At 32.5% G+C, this 18,723-nt stretch overlaps 1 protein-coding gene and 1 long non-coding RNA gene across 3 annotated transcripts in view; one reads left to right on the top strand and one right to left on the bottom strand.

Moving 5' to 3' along the window:
• Positions 1-18,309, bottom strand: part of LOC133183086 (reticulocyte-binding protein homolog 2a-like) — a 30,894-nt gene extending 12,585 nt beyond the window's left edge. For both annotated transcript variants that reach the window (XM_061318026.1, XM_061318027.1), the window contains exons 1-8: positions 18,247-18,309; positions 16,235-16,328; positions 10,502-10,613; positions 10,019-10,123; positions 9,431-9,495; positions 9,086-9,169; positions 7,345-7,541; positions 3,940-4,117 (exon numbers count right to left, since the gene is read on the bottom strand). In XM_061318026.1, the coding sequence (XP_061174010.1) occupies positions 3,940-4,117; positions 7,345-7,541; positions 9,086-9,169; positions 9,431-9,495; positions 10,019-10,123; positions 10,502-10,613; positions 16,235-16,328; positions 18,247-18,293 (882 nt within the window). In that variant the 5' untranslated portion in view covers positions 18,294-18,309. The remainder of the gene's footprint in view (positions 1-3,939; positions 4,118-7,344; positions 7,542-9,085; positions 9,170-9,430; positions 9,496-10,018; positions 10,124-10,501; positions 10,614-16,234; positions 16,329-18,246) is intronic.
• On the top strand, positions 11,949-13,634 carry LOC133183932 (uncharacterized). Its single transcript, XR_009720783.1, has 2 exons — positions 11,949-12,021; positions 13,282-13,634. It is a non-coding gene; the product is annotated as an uncharacterized LOC133183932 (long non-coding RNA).
• Positions 18,310-18,723: the final 414 nt, after the last annotated feature.

Here is an 18,723-nt window from a genome sequence, read left to right as displayed (position 1 = left end):
TTCTCGTGATTTGATGTAAAAGAGTCATTTCGCGAAAATAAATACTCGCGAAAAATAAGGAATCTACAGTAGTTGCCTAGTTTCAATTTTAGACCTGTAAACTTTAGGATCCACTCCTCAGGGCTTCTGTTATTTATTGCCTCGGAACACTCTTGGGGAACTAAGCAAGAGATGTACAGTAGAATGATTACCAAAAAGTTTCCAAAGCTCTAGAGAGTTTCCCGGGTTAGTGATTCCGAATAAACAAATGCCAACATATGCAAATGTAATTCTCTATTCGTTCAGACTTTCCAAAAAGTAAATTTCATTGAATTTACAAATATTATTTTGTTAACTAAAGCAAATTACAAGCATAGAAATTCATAAAAAGGCCAAGAAAATTTTCATTAAAAAGAGTTGTTTTAAGCTTTACTTTCAGTGTATCATGTGTATGACGCACTCGCTGTGATTTTTGTGAAATTTAAAAGATTTTTTCCTACTATGTAAAATTCTGATCAAGCATTTGTGGGTCACCCTAACCAATGGGTTTTGAACAAACTTGAATTTACACTATCTGAGGATGGTTCCATATCTGTACGATACTGGTATATATTCCTATGTAAAAATTTGATTGCCCATTGTGGCTCCACCCTACCCCTTGAACAAACCTAAATGTAAACTACCTGAGGATGCTTCTATATATGAGGGTTGTTAGAAAAGATTGCGGACAAGTTCTATAGTGAGCACGATATTTGCATGAAACCATTAAAACTCTGCAGATAAAAACTATACGTGTTTTCCAATAAATATGCAAAGATTTGGTGTTTTCCGATGATCTTTAAAAAATTTACAGGTATATTATTTAGATAAAGCATGATTCATGGAGCATGTCACTTGTTTGCACGTGTACATTACATAGAAATTTTTGCAAAATTAAAAATTGCAAGTTTTAGAACATAAGGATTTGTGAAATTTCACCTGTAGCTACGATATTCATGAAACATCATTTGGAGAAATTTTGAATTGAATTGGAGGGGGTTTGACTGTTTTATTGCTAATTATATATGATCAATGCATAAAAACAAAGTCAAGAATGGCAATGTCATTTAACATCTTGGAGCACCGAGCTATTAAAAAAACTAGAAATATGTCCATAGGACATGAATGCCCCGCCAAGGGTATATTAGTAATGCAACATTTTAACACAAATTGAGAAAAGTGAGGTCAAGGTCAAAGGAAAGGTCAAGGTCAAAAAATATTGCTGCAGTTGAATAGCTTACATCAGTATGTATCAGCATATGACGTTTGATTCAGAAACTAATTTAAGAAAAGTGAGGTCAAGATAAAAGGAAAGGTCAAGATCAAAAAATGTTGATGTAGTTGAAAAGGTTACATCAGTATGTATTAGCATATGAAGTTTGATGAAAATATTATGAATGGTTTCTTTAAAACTGAGCTAAACACTAATTTAAGAAAAGTGAGGTCAAGGTCAAAGGAAAGGTCAAGGTCAAAAAATATTGATGCAGTTGAATAGCTCTCATCAGTATGTATCAGCATATGAAGTTTGACACTAATTTAAGAAAAGTGAGGTCAAGGTCAAAGGAAAGGTCAAGGTCAAAAAATGTTGATGCAGTAAAATAGCTCTCATCAGTATGTATCAGCATATGAAGTTTGATAACACTATCTTGAATGGTTTCTTTAAAACTGAGCTAAACACTAATTTAAGAAAAGTGAGGTCAAGGTCAAAGGAAAGGTCAAGGTAAAAAATATTGATGCAGTTGAATAGCTCTCATCAGTATGTATCAGCATATGAAGTTTGTTAAAAATATCTTGAATGGTTTCATTAAAACAGAGCTAAACATTAATTTAAGAAAAGTGAGGTCAAGGTCAAAAAAAAGGTCAAGGTAAAAAAAATGTTGATGCAATTGAATAGCTTACATCAGTATGTATCAACATATGAAGTTTGATTACACTATCTTGAATGGTATCTTTAAAACTGAGCTAAACACTAATTTAAGAAAAGTGAGGTCAAGGTCAAAGGAAAGGTCAAGGTCAAAAAATGTTGATGCAGTTGCATAGCCCTCATCAATATCTATCAGCATATGAAGTTTGATAAAAAATATCTTGGATAGTTTCTTTGAAACTGAGCTTTGAACAGAGCTAAACGCAAAGTGTGACGGAAGGACAGACGGAAGGACAGAAGGACGGAAGACGGACATGACAAACACTATATGCCCCGGCCATATTCATGGCGGGGCATAATTATGTCTACAGACAGGAAAATGTCCAAAAGAGACTAAAATGTTTTTAGATGCTGCTGGGGACTTCCTACACATATTTAAGACCAAAGTGTTCTAATGGTAGTGGCTTTGTAAGAATGAAAGGATCAACATTTTTGATGATTAACTCCTGCGATACCCCAATACCCTGCTTATTGCATGGACGTTGTAATTATGGATTTGCATTGTTTCCATACCTGATTGCTTAACTTCATAGACATGGATTTTAAGATCTTACTAATATCCGATACGCCACAGAAGACATTTTAGAAAAAAATAACGTCTAACTATAGTAAATATGCAATTTTTTAATAGGAAAAAGACATGAAAAGTCTATAGAACTGAAAGAAATTTAAAACTGCGAAAAAACTTAACAGGTTTGGAATCAGGTTGTCACGTCACCTAATGTGTGATTGCTCCAATGTAAAGTAAAAATCATTGTATTTTTTCAAACTTTTAGTAAATGAACCTGATGTTTTACATACTAATAAACAAAAGATAAGCATTTAATCAGACATAAGTCATTCTTCAAAGTATGCAATAAATTTTGCCATAAATCAATGTGTCCGCAAAGTTTTCTTACAACCCTCGTACATGTAAATATGACTAATCATGGCTTTATTGTTCTTGAGAAGAAATTTTTTAAAAATTTTTCTTATGGATACCTATGTTAAACTTTGATCGCCCATTATGGCCCCTCCCTACCCCCAGGGGTCATGATTTGAACAAATGTGAATCTACACTACCTGAGGATGCTTCAATATAAATATGATCAATCATTGTTTTGCTGTTCTTGAGAAGAAGATTTTTAAAGATTTTTTATTATATACATATATTCCAATGTAAAACTTTGTTTGCCCATTGTGACCCCACCCTAGCCCTATAGGACATGATTTGAACAAACTTGAATCTACACAACCTAAGGATTCTTCAATATAAATATGACCAATCATGGCTTTGCTGTTCTTGAGAAGAAGATTTTTCCTATATTTTCCTATGTAAAACTTTGATCGGTCATTGCGGCCCCACCCTACCCCCAGGGGTCATGATTTGAATAAAATTGAATCTATACTATGTCAGTAAGCTTTCACATAAGTTTCATCTTTTTTGGCCCAGTGATTCTTGAGAAGATTTTTAAATGACTCCACCTAATTTTTACTTTTCCTTAATTATCTCCCCTTGGAAGAGGGTGTGGCCATTCATTTGAACAAACTTGAATTCCCTTTACCTGGTGATACTCTGTGCCAAGTTTGGTTGAAATTGGCCCAGTGGTTCTGCAGAAGAAGATGAAATTGTAAAAAGTTAACAACAACAACAATGACGACAGACAAAAGACAAATTTTGATCAGAAAAGCTTAATGAGCCTTTGGCTCAAGTGAGCTAAAAAAATCTATTAAAGTTCCATTTCAATTCATGTTTAGGGGGGGGGGGGGGGGGGGGAATAGTGGGGAAGGGGTCATACTGGGTATATTATGACTTATATACATGTACCAATCTAAGTTAAATTTTTCTTTCTTTTCTTCACAGATTTTCTTGCAAGAGGCCATGTTGATAATCATAAGAATTTTGATTGCTAAAAAATCTTTATCTCTGAGTAAGCTTCACCACTGATCCAAGAATTTTTACATACATGTACATGTATTTCATTGCACCTTTCATACATATTAAACATTGGCCATACCTCTGCTCCTTTCAAATACACTCTGTCAGTGGGATCAGCTGCCAGATTCATTGTGAGAATGAGGCTGGGATCTTCCTCCTCTTCATGGACAAATCCCAGGCACATGGAATCTGTATCCTCTGTCTGGATCTCCCGGATCCCAGACAACTTTCTGATATATTCACAGAGTTCTGTTTCCCTAAAAAGATAAAATAATACTCAGGTGATATTGTTCACTGAAATGTTGTTAGACTGATTTGTCCCTCCGTTTGGGATTGAACATGGGACCTCTGGCATGCCGGTCCAGTGCTTTATCGATTCAGCTAAAGGATTAACCCACTAAATCAAGCTAGTAGGAAGCCATGTATCACACACTACCAAGTTGTCCCCCTCCAGAAAAGGACACGTCTTCGTCTCTTAGAGAGTGCCAACACCTTTGGGGCAAGGTACTAGGGGCAATCACTTTCAACTGCCAGAAAATACCAGGGTCCCAACATGGGTGCCAAATGTAAAAGAGACAGGTTTATTCTTCCACTTGGAATGAAATTAAGGAATATATATACATGAATCCCTTGCATTCAAAGTAACACTTTTACTTAATGGTTGAAACTGACACAGTGGTTCTGGAAAAGAAGCTGAAAACAACAGGCAGTTGAGTGGACTGACAGATGACACACTTCGATCAGAAAAGATTCACTGGCTCAGGTAAACTAAACAAGAGGCCCAAGGGCCTTGAATCGCTCTTCTGATAAACTGTACAACCTATCACTTCTATTTGAAGCCTCTAAATATCCTGTATATTTAGATAAACCCTTGAAATTCCAAAGGTAGGTCATCATGACCTACATTTTAGATGAAACACTCTGAGAACCCAAGATGATTCTAAGCCAATTAGTACCTGAGAGTTGGTCATGGAGACCTACTTATCACTTGTCATTCTCCGAGGACTCAAGATGCATTAACTAAGTTTGATAATTTTAAGCCAATTAATACCTAAAATATTTTTAAAATTATAACCATAAAATTTCAAAAGTAGGTCACAGTGATCAACTTTTCAGATGACATACTTTGAGGACCCAAGATGCATCAACTGACAAAGTTTGATGATTCTAAGCCAATAAGTACCTGATATATTTAAATAAGGCCATAAAATTTCAAAAATAGGTCATGGTGACCTACTTCTCAGTTGTCGTACTCCAAGGACCCATGATGCATAAACTGACAAAGTTTGATGATTCTAAGCCAATAAGTACCCGAAATATTTAATTAAAGCCATAAATTTACAAAAGTAGGTCATATTTTGAAATATTTATTATTTAAAATATTTAATTAAAGCCATAAATTTACAAAAGTAGGTCACGGTGACCTACTTTTCAGTCGACCTACTCCGAAGACACAAGATGCATCAACTGACAAAGTTTGATGATTCTAAGCCAATTAGTACCTGAAATATTTCATTATAGTCATATAAATTGAAAAGTAGGTCACGGTGACCTACTTTTCAGTTGACATTTTAAGAGAACCCAAGATGCATCAACTCACAAAGTTTTATGATCATAGGCCTTAATATGTCCGAATTATGCCTCTAAAACGCTTTGAAATCGAATTCCTGCAAAGTTCAAAAAGTAGGTCTCTGTGACCTACTTTTTAATAAATATGTTTTATGGCCCCAAGATGCATCATCTTACAAGATTTAATGATTCTAAACCTCTCAGTATTTGAATTAATGACCTTAATTGTTTTGAAAAAGATTAGCCATAAAATTCAAAAAGTAGGTCAAGGTGACCTACTTTTTAGTCGACGTACTATGAGGACCCAAGATACATCAACTGACAAAGTTTGATGATCATAGGCCTTAAATTGTTCAAAATATGCCTCTAAATCATTTTGAAAAAGAATGGCCTCAAAATTTCAACAGTAGGTAACCCTGACCTACTTTTGAGTCAACATGATATGAGGTCCTTAGATGCATCAACTGACAAGATTTGATGATCCTAGTCCTTATAGTAAGCAAAATATCAACATTTTAATAAAATGTAATTTTTGGTCAACTTTGAAGTGACCTTGAGACCACGCCCTTTGCCCCAGGGTAAATCCCCGTGCAAATTTAAATCTACAACATATCCTCATCCTTTTGATTAAGTTTGGTGATAATCTGCTCAGTGGTTCTTGAGAAGAAGATTATTTAGCAACCAGTACTTTTGTTTCTATTTTCCTAATTATCTCCCCTTGTTTAAGGGTCACAACCCTAGTTTTAGTATAAACGGGAGCCCTTGGGGCAAGGATACCCTGTGACAAATTTGTCAATAATTGGCCGGGTTCTTGAGTTATGGCCCATATTCTAAAAAGTTTACGCACACCGCACAAATGTCCATAGCATTAGCTTTTTGAGCCTTTGGCTCAGAAGAGCTAAAAACTGACTCTAATGAGACTGTAGCTCTAATGGTTTGTACTTTTCACAAAGGAAATTGAAACAATTCAAAAGCTAAAAATTAGAATAATAATGCTAGGTTAGTCTTAAAATCAGAAACCAATACAAAGAATTATGTATCATAGTGCAACAGCAATAAATAGAATAAAGTTCCTTGGTTTAATCTCTTTTTGTGGCAAGATTTACTGCAATCAGACTAATACTGTAGGAGGAATAGCCTTTTAAAAGAATTTTACAGAAATTTTGATTTTAGTAACCATGGCAACTTCACTCATCAAAATCAAAAACCAATAAAGAAAATTATGTATCTCACTGTAGTCTACTTGCATGCCACATAATATTAAAACCAGACTAAAACTGTAGGAGGAGGAGGCTTTTGAAAGCATTTTACAAAAATTTCTATTTTAAGTAACCACGGCAACACTTCACCAAACACAAAAACCGATATATATATATAATTATGTATCTCTGTGTAATCTACCTGTGTGCCCAGTTATATTAAAATCAGGCTAAAACTGTAAGAGGAGTACCATTTTGAAAGTATTTCACAAAAATTTTCCTTTTTAGTAACCATGGCATCAATGTTCATCCAAATCAAAAAACGATGAACAGAATTATGTATCTTTGTGTAGTCTGCTTGTGTGCCAAGTTATATTGAAATCAGATTAAAACTGAAGAAAGGGGTAGCATTTTAAAAGAATTTCACGGAAATTTCCGTCTTAAGTAACCATGGCAACACCGTTCATCGAAATCAAAAACCGATACAGAGAATTATGTATCTTAGTGTAGTCTACTTGTGTGCCAAGTTATATTGAAATCAGAGCAAAACTGTAGAAGAAGTAGCATTTTGAATAATTGTTTACAGACAAACAGAAAAACAGACAGACGGACACCTTACTATCACATAAGCTCTTCTGGTCTCTCACCAGTAGAGCTAAAAATCATTCCATATCATTCACCAGTATCCAATTACTTTATCATGTTATTTTACTCACTGTTTAATTTTTTCTGTTAAGAGTGTTTGTTTCTTGACTGCTTCAGAGTGAGATTTATGGATTTCTTCCTCCTGTCTTTTTAACTTCTCTTGGAGAGCTGCCACGTCTTGTTGTAGTCTGTCATGGCTGGCTTTTGCTTCTGATAGTGACGCCTGTCTCATTGCTATCTCTGCATCTACTTGTACTTTCTCATCTTTCTGTAAAAAATAATAGTGAAATTACATGTGTTTAAATTTTGATAATGTGTAGAGGTTATCTTTACAGTTTGAGTTTTTATTTGCTTTACATGTACCCAGCGAGTTGGAAGAGTGTATTTATTTGCATGGTTTGTTGAATACATGAATATACACCATCTCAATGAGTTGGATAAGTGAAATATAGAATCACATAATTATAAATATTTTATTTATTTACACGGTTTTGTCTGTATTGAAATTTTGAGACAGTCCCTTGACAAATTAATCAATTTTCTGTCTGAATTGCAAGGCTGGGACGATACAACATTTTGTACATTGATACGTATCACAATATTTGAGCCATGATACAATATGTATCACGATATGTTAAATTAGGTATAATTTTTTTTTTGTATTGAAATGAACAAAACATTTCTTCATAAATTAAATTTATTCAAAGAAGTTGTATATCTGATGTAAAACAAAATTATTTTATAGATGTGTTTATTATTATGTATTTCATATTTATATTTTGCATATCTATTTTATATACTTAATCCAATACGTTAAATAAACAAAGAAAAATATAAGTCAGAATTTTTTCCCGATATTTCTTCATACATATAGATATGCATATCATCCTTACATTGAATCAATATTACCGATATCTCTATATATCATCCAACCCTACTGAATTGATGAGGCAATCCCCTGAATTGTCTCAATAAAAATATTCCTGGTTTTCTGCTCCCCTCCCCCCAATGCTTCATGACAAATAATGCCAGTAGGCTTTATAGTTTTCCTATATTGCTATATACAACTTTGACCTTCCATGTCCTACTCTGGAGTTTAAACAAACTACTACCTACACTAAACATAAAGCAGATTGCTGTTTATAATATGGTATATTTTGATTGCATATAGGTACATTTATTTACCAACATTTTCCTCCTTATAGTTCATTTAGTATCACAAGAACTTTTACAAAGAGAAATATAGAAAACTATACGAATTTCAATATTGAAGAAGTGACTGTGCCAAAAATATATTTAAACCAAAATACACTTTACTGAATAAAACAGTATGTGTTGAATTAAGCTTAACTATATGTGTATTAAATCTTAAACATAAGATTTTGGATATGTTGACAACCAGATAATCGCAGATATACATGTGTATCAACATCTATCCATATTCCAAAAAGCTAGAGAAGAACTTCACACGTTCACCTTTCTTCTGTATATGAACATAGCCAACGTATATGTATGTACTATGATTCTGTAAGAAATGCTGATAGGGAAACATTGATTTTTTTTTTTTAGTAAAGATTTTTATCCCATTCCATGGAATGATTTTGCTGCAAACATGGAATCTACATGTGTTTTAAACAGTACAGTGTATTAGTGAGGACAATATACATGTACTTCATTAATTTATAGAGCTGAATTCTTTGTTTATGCCATACTCCACAATGGCATTAAGGACAATTCTTATTTTGATTTGTGCGTTAAAATTTTATAAATTTCATCCTTTGAGCACTTCCTTACTGTAAATGTATTACAGACCTGTTTCTGAATGACTTCCTTTAGATTCTTTGAAACTTTTCCACCACCTGTCATCTTATTCCTCAAATCTTGTAATTCTTTCCGCTATAAATTGGTATGAAATTTTTATTTCAATAACTTTCCAGTCTGTAGTCTATAAAAATGCTAAAGATATTTTCTATCTCATATTATATTATATTGCATAAATGAGAGAATATCAATGCAATTATAAGCAATCCATTACACATATAATACATGTATACTGAAATAGGGGAATAGACTAAATCCTTTTGCAGGGGCATACTCCTATCATGAAATACTATGTTTTAGATACTCTCTGCACAAAAGGATAGATATACCAAATACCTTCTGTTCTCTTTTCAAAAGAATATCTTTCAGGCTTGAGATCTTTGACTTCAGCATTTCGTAACCTATGAATAAATATAATGGAATAAGCTGGATTTGACTTCATGAATTAATTACATAGTGACCATGCATCATCTATGGGGTGTTGATATTGATAATTTAAAAAAATATATATGCCTTTTCCAACATAATCATACAAAAATAACTTGAAACTATATTTACTGGTAAATCAACTCAATAATTGCTGTTTTTTTTAAATGGCCAGTTTACAAGAGCATGAAATAATGAAACAAAACTAGTGCAAATAAACATAAAATATTGACTAAAATATTTGAGAATAAAGAAATTATGTATATATATAGTACCAAAATATAAGCTTAGTCTTATATACATGTATGCAATTTTAGAGATAGCTGAACATGTATTGCAATAAAAAGACACTCTTCAATGACTTGTGCACACAATTCCATATAACAGATACGTACATAGTACATAACAAAGGTCACAAACCAGGTACCCATGGCAGTATCACAACTTACCATCCTCAGCTCAAACAAAACATGTACCCATGGCAGTATCACAACTTACCATCCTCAGCACAAGCTGCTAGTTCTGTAGCAGTTGCCTTCTCTTGTTCAATGGCACCTTTACAGGATTTTAGTTTCTGGGTGACCTCCTGCATCTGTGGATCCTCTACAAATCAAATAACAACATAGCTGTAATAAAATGATTCTTTTTACATTCATACAGTTTGTATAGATAAATTTGGATCTTCCAGTGACAAACATTATGTATAGTACTATCACCAAAATCAATTTTCAACTTAAAAATTGTCACAAGTTACATATATCTCAAAATATGCATTTTAATTCTTACAGGTAAACAATCATGAAATTTGTGTAACTGAAAGAGGGCAAAGGGGGCCTTTAACCATGTAAATATAATGTGTTCTTTGTTCAAAACTTTTTTCCGCTTTAGAGACATACATGTATGTTATGAAAATTAACACAATTATAAGATCACATTCCTTGGAGAAAGGTAGATTTCATTTTTGTAGACCATTAATTTTACCTGACTGAATTTGCTGTGTTGGCCAACTGTTGAAGTCTTGACACAGATACTTGAGAAACATTTCCTTGGACACTGTTTGCAATGAAAAAGCCTCTTTGATCTGAGTCTTTGCCTGTTCAAAGCAAATATTATCATCTCCTGTTACAACTGCTTAATAGGATTATAAAATTTATATTTGAATCTGGTTGACAAGATTCATTCCACTATCAGTCTAGATGAACTCCAAAAATGGTGTGAACACTGAAAACGAAGTCTTTGGCTCCATCATGCATTGCAGAAAATGGCGTCCGATGTAAACAAACAATGGACTGTTGTTCGCTTTCTCCAAATATACGACCTCATAATGGCTGTATTTAGTACATTGTGCTTTGTTTTAATTTTTATTGAATTAATCATTAAACTTATTATTTTTGTGGATATTGACTTATCTCTTACAACCCTTGCATAGTAGTGATCTGGATATATGACATCAAATTCAACTGCTGATAAGAATTTTCTTATGGTTAAATTATTGTCCCTTGATTTAAATTTTATGTTGTTTCTACAATAAAGATGCTTTTATTTATTCATAAGACACCCAGATTGTATTTATTTAAATAAGAAAAAGGGCATTTTTCACTACAGAGCAGAGACATTAACAGTTTATTTTTAGAAGATCTGTGACCTTAAATTTTAAAAGAGTAATTTTTTAAAGTTTTCAAATTGACAGATAATACTTTTAAAAATGTTTTCCTGATATCTGTTCGTATGTGATACAAAAAAAATTGGTAAATAACGATGCTGAGAACTTACACTTTTAATTCCGATGTCGCACACAATTAAAATACCAAAATGATAATTTAAGTGTAAAATTCAGTCAAGTTTTTAAGAGAGCATGTCACTAAGTATTGAGCTTCATGCTATATAAACATGGAAAGTGGAAAAAAATATTTCTAGCTCAAATTTTGTGAACATGATGCATATGAATAGTCTTTCAAAAAAACATACCTACCCAAGCATATGACCTCTTGTTTCCATGGCAACCAGGGCATTTGCTATATTTTATTACAGAAATACTTGGACTGCCTTATCCTGTTATAATTCATGTATTTTACATCCAAACTCCATGTATAATTTTATAATGTGGGTCATAAAGTGCTTTGAAATACATTTTTCTGTTTTATAAGGAAAATTTATTTTGTAATTGATTTTTATTAGATTTTACCTATAGAATTATATTGCATGAAGAGCTACGTAGTTTGCAAAATCCAGACAACTTTAGAAAATTCTACATATATCTGTAGAAGGAGAATACTCTGTTCAATGAATTAAATAAATAAAATTGGGTAGACACTCAAGACTTTAAGAAAAATATCTGAATGAAATGTTGTAAAACACTGTTGAAAAACGATTGGATTACCTCCCTTGCAAGAGCTCTCTAGCAAAAGAGGTCGGAAAGAATGAAACAGACAACAATAGAGGAATTTTGGGAGAAAAAGGAAAACTTCCAACTTGGAGTAGTTGGACAAAAACAGATAGTGGTATGTTGAATATGTTTTTTTCATGTACATTTTGGGTAAACTTTTGATAAGTTTATCTTTTTAAAGCAAAATTAAAGATTAGGAAGGTACTCACAGATTCATTTCTCTTTCCCATGATGTGATACAAACACTGACTGCACAAGACTAAGTGATGCAACGTACCTACAGCTTGTGAGCAACCTGTTATATGACCACTAATGTTTAATTCTGCAGTTGTTAGATTACTCTTAATGCAACTAAGGATAGATAAATGCTATAATGATATTTAAAATAATTAGAGATATGTCTATGATGTTTGTGAATATATACAGTGTATAAAGAGGTCACAGGGTCACACTGCAGGTAAGACTAAAGTCCCTAACCACACAATAAAGTCATTCTAACTCACCCCCTTCCTCTTTTATAAATCAGAGTTTATATTATTTCACATTAGAACTAAAACTTTGTTCACATTTTATTTTTTTCTCCTGCATCTTCCATACAGTCAATGCAGAAAACATATCAAATGAGTTTTTTTTCTCTACCAATTGCCAAAATGGATTGGGAATGGTACTGATACCAATTCAATGTTGAAAAATAGCATCGAATTTATTTACCTTTAAGTTTTGGATGAAATAATAATATAACTTGACACAATGTAAAGTTAATTATTCTACAGAAAACAATGGATTCTGTTGAATCTATATGAAAGGAAGTATGATTGAAAATGTGTAGGTAGTTTATAAATCAATATGTCTGAGTGTTAATATAATTATGTAAAAGTGTGAATTGAAAAAAAATATATATGAATTATTGGGTACAATTCCCAAGTTTATAAAATGTATATAATAAAGTAATCAATAAAATTATCATAACACCCCTCCATCTTCAGGAAACCAGACCTCATTATTTGGTCAAAAGAGTCATACATATGAAGGAGGAATTAAGTGATGTTTGTCTATGAAAATTGACCCCACCCCACCCCCACTCCAGAATCCAGAACTCCTATATATATTTTGCAGCTTGTTCATATATCTGAATTGTTCCCTTGTCTGCATATATGTAACTGGTAATAATTTCATGCTACATGTAATTATTAACATTGACTAGCATGGTGGAATATACATGCATATATCATTAATGCAACCTTTAGAGAAGATAGGATGTGCTAATCTACTCTAAATGCAACTTTTACAGAAGATAGGATGTACAAGTGTGTTAATCTACTACTGTATCACTTATTCAGTAGTATTAATACATAATCTTTTGTTATTTTTACAGCTATTATAGATAGTTGAAGATGACACCCTGATCCTTTAAAGAAGCCACTGGCGGAAATATATCTTGACTGGAACCATTATTAAAGTTTAATCTTGTGTTACCATGTTCCAAATCAGAGATCTGTCTAATAACCACATACCGGTAATCCCCAGAACTGAATCTGAAGGAATGGAGGATTGCATATGTTATGTATTTTTTTGGATGATATAGACAGTTAATACATGTATGTGCCCAATTAAATCACAGGCAAAACTTGGACTTGCTTGGACTTTTTGTATTGTTTTTGAGCCTCACTTGTGTATAAACTGAATATTAAATGATCTAATATAATGACTTTTGAAAAATTATGAAAATTCTTTTTGTATTTTTGAGCTATTAGGAAATGGGACTTGCAAGAATAAGTAGCCACTAAAATTCTATTTTTGGTTCTTAAGATTTTCCAAGTTAGAATTGGGGATTTGGAAGAACATTCTGATTTTATTTATTTTCTTAAGGACTAGTTGTCAATGGTTGAAGCATTATTCATGTACTTTAATGAAACCTCCTCCTTAAAAAGAAAATTGATGATTTTACAAAAGGGTCAAATTATATTTTTTTCATTTAATTTATTTAAAAAAAAAAAACAACAAGGGGGGGGGGGGGTTAGGCTGAACTCTAAGGATATTTTTAATGAATGTGGTCAAATTAATTTTTGTTGAATCATTTTTAGTCTAAATAAACATTTACTTCAGTTCAATCTGATGTGAATTAACAGGTTGAATGATATAAGTAGAGGGGGAAATAAAATAGATTTTTCATTGGATTTCTCCTGTAATTGCTTTCAGTAGTGTATTTATGGAACTACTGAAGGAGAAATTTTTAAAGGGGCATTAACCATAGCTGTACTTAATGGGCTTTTCTGTTAAAAAATTTGTATTGTTGTTTTCATCCTCTTAAGCACTTCTGTATTTTCATCTTTAAATTTACTGAAAATACCATTAGACCATGCTTGACACTGAATATCCTTCAGTAAAGGGGCATATTTCAAGTTCATTCAAATAAGTGGCCGAGCTCCTTCCCAAGAGGAGATAATCAGGGAAAGCCAAAAATAGGGTGGGGTCATTTATATTTGCATGAATCTTAAGAAAAAGATGATGTGAAAGCTTCCTGATATATCAAATAATGGCCATTGGGTATAGGGTGAAACCACACCAGGGAATCAAAGTATAAAGGCAAAAAATAAAACCAGCAAAGCCAGGATTTGTCATATTATGCAAGGAATTCTCGGGTAGTGCAGATGTCATTGTGTACTAATTGTGGTCCCAGGGGCTAAGATGAGGCTAAAATGGAGACTAAATGAGAATACATGTACACATTTTCAGATATTCTTTTCAAGAATAGGCAAGAACAAACTAAATCATATCAATTAATTTGCAAAGATTCCCAAGTTATTTAGATTTTAGCTTTTTCCCTCAGATTGTCAACCTTTAGGTATGGATGGGGCTAAAATTTTACATAGTGCAGTGGAGGAAAGTTTTAGGGAACATCAAGGTCATTTTAATCTTTATTGATGTTGAAGCATCATTATTTGGGGTTGACTGAAGGTTGTTCATGATGCATTACTTTGCACGTGTTTCAAATACATGTATTTCAAGAACAGGTCATAACAGATAAAATTTTTAAATTTGACCTCAATTAATTAACTGACCTTGCCATTGGGGTCAAGGTCAACAGTAGAGCATAAATTTATCTTCTTGAATTGTCTAACAGTATACACTGTGCATCAATGTATGAAATATTTGGAGCAAGGTTCAAAATATCAAGAACCATGTAGATTTAGATAAGAAATTATTAGACATAGAATATATAATACAGAATAATTTGACCTTGGGGTCAAAGGTCAAAGTGAGAAGAAGGTCATAGTAGTGCATGACTCATTTCCTGTTACAACTGCACCCATGTGGAATAAGGATATCTTGTTTCTGAAAGGACAAATTACTTCTAGTAATCTGAATTGTTAACAGGAAATCATCTAAAAATGCCCAGATTTGCATATTTTTGAATCTCCATGGCAACAATGCTTTTGAAAGTCTACCAAATTTTATTTTTTAATTTTTTTGAATACTCAAACAGTTACAAAATTTCATTATAGAAGTTTACAAGCAGTTGTACGGATTTTTGTCAAATGCCTTTTAAAAATGTCTTAAATTCAGCTATTTTTTCAATGCTAAACTTGTCGCTTTTTCCCATTGCCATAGCAACTTAACAGAAGAACTTGATCCAATTTAATCAGGCAAAGTAGAACTATCAATTTAGTCATCTTTATAAAATGGGTAGTTTTAAACCATCTTTTGAGAACATTTGTGTGAAAAATACATTTAATTATGTCAGTATTTGCCCGTTTTGAATGTGAAAAATTGTTCTGGTAACTAAGGAAATGTTTCTCCTTGGATACGACTCAGTGATTATGGTTGAAATCATTAATTTTGTATTTTTAATGTTATCTGTGACAGAAATAATCCATACACACTATTTTTAAAATAATTCATATTTTTGACTTTCCATAGAAAACTCAATGCTTACTGACATGCTCTCTTAACAGTTGAAATACATATTGTTCCATTTTGGATATACTTCCATTTTCATATTATGCATATTTACTTCTCAAACGCATCATTTTCTCTGTAATTGATCTGACTTGAAATATCAACTTTGAAAGTAAATATCCTCTTTTTTGCAAACAGAATCTAAAATCTCTTCTGAAGACTTTTATGTAGCATTCCAGAGTACTGGCATAACTGCCGTACTTTTTCAAAACTTTGCAGTTTTTGTAGACCCATTATTTTTGCTGAAAAATCAACATTTTTGTGTGTGTGTACTCTTTTTTCGGAGTCTTTTTCAGTCTCAGTTTCTTACTTCCGTTAACGCCGTTTTTGGAGTTCGTCTAGACTGACTATACAAACTCTATACAAACCTGACTGAGCTGAGCCAATTTTGCAGACAAATCCTTTCCATCAATGTCTTTGGTACCCTCAAAAAATTTGCGATTTTCAACTGCATTTAAGAATCTGAAATGAATATTTTCTGTTACTGATCAGCTTCTGACAGGTCCAGTACAATCAATACATTTAGCTACGTAGCTAAAATTACCTACCGTAGCTTTATTTACCTACCTCAGGTAGCTTTATTTAGCTATTACAAGGCAACTTTTCACAATTTTGCTTTTTATTTTAAAAAGAAAAAAAGTCGCAAGTAAATGTCTACCAATAGTTTTTCTAGGTATTATTTAAAAAGCTATTTAAAGCAGAGATAGTTTTAACATTGCTGCGTTTGAATACTTTTAAGGAAAATATGTATTTCCATTGTTTGAGTAACTGTACACCACCTTGTGTGCAATGAGGCGTGGATAAGTATGATTACTTCACCAGTCTAGACGAACTCCAAAAACAGCGTTTCCGGAAGTAAGAAATTGAGACTGAAAAAGACTCCGAAAAAAGAGTCCGCGCATGCGCACATACACAAAAAATGGCGATTTTTCGGCAAAATTGATGGGTCTACAAAAACTGTCGGTGCAAAGTTTTGGAAAGTATGGCAATTAAGACAGTACTCAGAAATGCTAAATAAAAGACTTCGGAAGAGATCGTATTTGTCAGATTTTTGATTTTATTTGCAAAATAGGAAATATTTACTTTCAAAGTTGACGTTTGAAGTCAGATCAATTACAGAGAAAATGATACGTTTGAGAAGTAAATATGCATAATAAAAAGGATATATATGCATAATGGGACAACATATCTTGTAACTGTTAAAAACTTGACTTAATCTTACATATAAATTAGCATTCCGGTTTTTTTTATTTGTGTACGACATCTGAATTGATAACGTAAGTTCTTACCGTCGTTATTTACCGATTTCTTATCACATACGAACATATATTATTATGAAAACATTTTTAAAAGTATAATCTATCAATAAGAAAACTTTAAAAACCACTCTTCTAGAAATTAAGGTCACAACATGTCTTCTAAAAATGAACCTGTGAATATCTCTGCTCCATGTTGAAAAATATGCATTTTCTGATTAAGACGAATACAAGCTGGGTGTCTTCAAAAACAAATAAAAGCATCTTTATTTTAGGAACGACATAAAATTTAAATCAAGGAGACAATAAATCAAATAAGAAAATAATTCTTACCGGCACTATTGAATTCGATTTCGTATATCCAATTTACTAGTATGCAAGAGTTTGAAGCAATAAATAAGTCAATATCCACAAAATAATTTAATAAATGTAATTATCCATTCAATAAAAATTAAAATAAAGACACAATGCATTAAATACAGCCATTATGCAGCCGTATATTTGGAGAAAGCGAACGACAATCCATCGTTTGTTTACATCGGACGCCATTTTGCCGCAATGCATGATGGAGCCATTGACTTTGTTTTCGGAGTTCACGCTGTTTTTGGAGTTCGTCTAGACTGTTCACATTGTGCTCATGTTAACCAAAACTGGTTTTCTTTGTTATTTCACTCATGAAGTAACTGTTAAGTCACAAATTAACTGTTGTATATAGCCCCAAAACTTTTAGAACTTTGATTACAATTGCGCAGAAAAAGACACATCTCCAAGAGTGATTTTTTCATGAATTGTTTTCAGATGAGTTAAAGTTGAAAATTATCACTGCATCAAAGTGCAATTTTCTGCATTTTCTGCGAGAAATGCTAAATTAAGAAATAAGTTTGATTTAGTAGCTAAATAAAGCTACTTCAGGTAGGTAAATTAAGCTATGTAGGTAATTCAAGCTACGTAGCTAAATCTAGTGATTGTACCAGACCTGTCTGATTGTACATAAAACAGGGATCGAAGAGATATGTATATTGTGATTTTTTGTATCGTTGTTTTTGATACATAGAAAAATCCTGGCATTAATACAAGTATCAATAATGCAACAAGAAAATGCTAAGTTAAAACATAAAGATTACTCCTGGATATTGTCTCTTGGATGGTTTTCAGTGTCTGTTCCGTCCATCCTCCCGAATCCTTTTCGAAAATGCCGCTAGAACCAAAACGAAACAGGTGAGACTATGTACCCAAATTGGTTCAAATGTAGCCAGGAATATACATTCCTAATTCCTTGCGTAAAATTTATGGCAAATTTTAAGATATTAGTCTTTATACAGTGGACGGTGGTTAAGGCTATTATTCATTCAACTTTTTGCTACTTAGTGAAATTAAAAGAACAAAACAGAGTTGGCTACTTGAGAATGGGCTATTATCTTTAAAAAAATAAATTAGATTTCAAAAGCGAATTTGTGTCTTTATTTTTATATGTTAATACATGTATATTTTTGTGATAAAATAGTATATTTTTATTTCATCGTAAACGATGACCAGAAAATAATACTTATTATTTTTTAAACTGCATCCATTTGAACCTCCATCAAGTCTGTTTGGGTAAA

The sequence above is a fragment of the Saccostrea echinata genome, unplaced genomic scaffold (genome assembly GCF_033153115.1).
Source record: "Saccostrea echinata isolate AGI-Se365-2 ecotype Australia unplaced genomic scaffold, CSIRO_AGI_Sech_v1 ptg000009l, whole genome shotgun sequence".
Classification (NCBI taxonomy): Eukaryota; Metazoa; Mollusca; class Bivalvia; order Ostreida; family Ostreidae; genus Saccostrea; species Saccostrea echinata.
The sequence above is the reverse complement of the archived record's forward strand: the minus strand, read 5'-3'. Positions and strand labels throughout refer to the sequence as shown.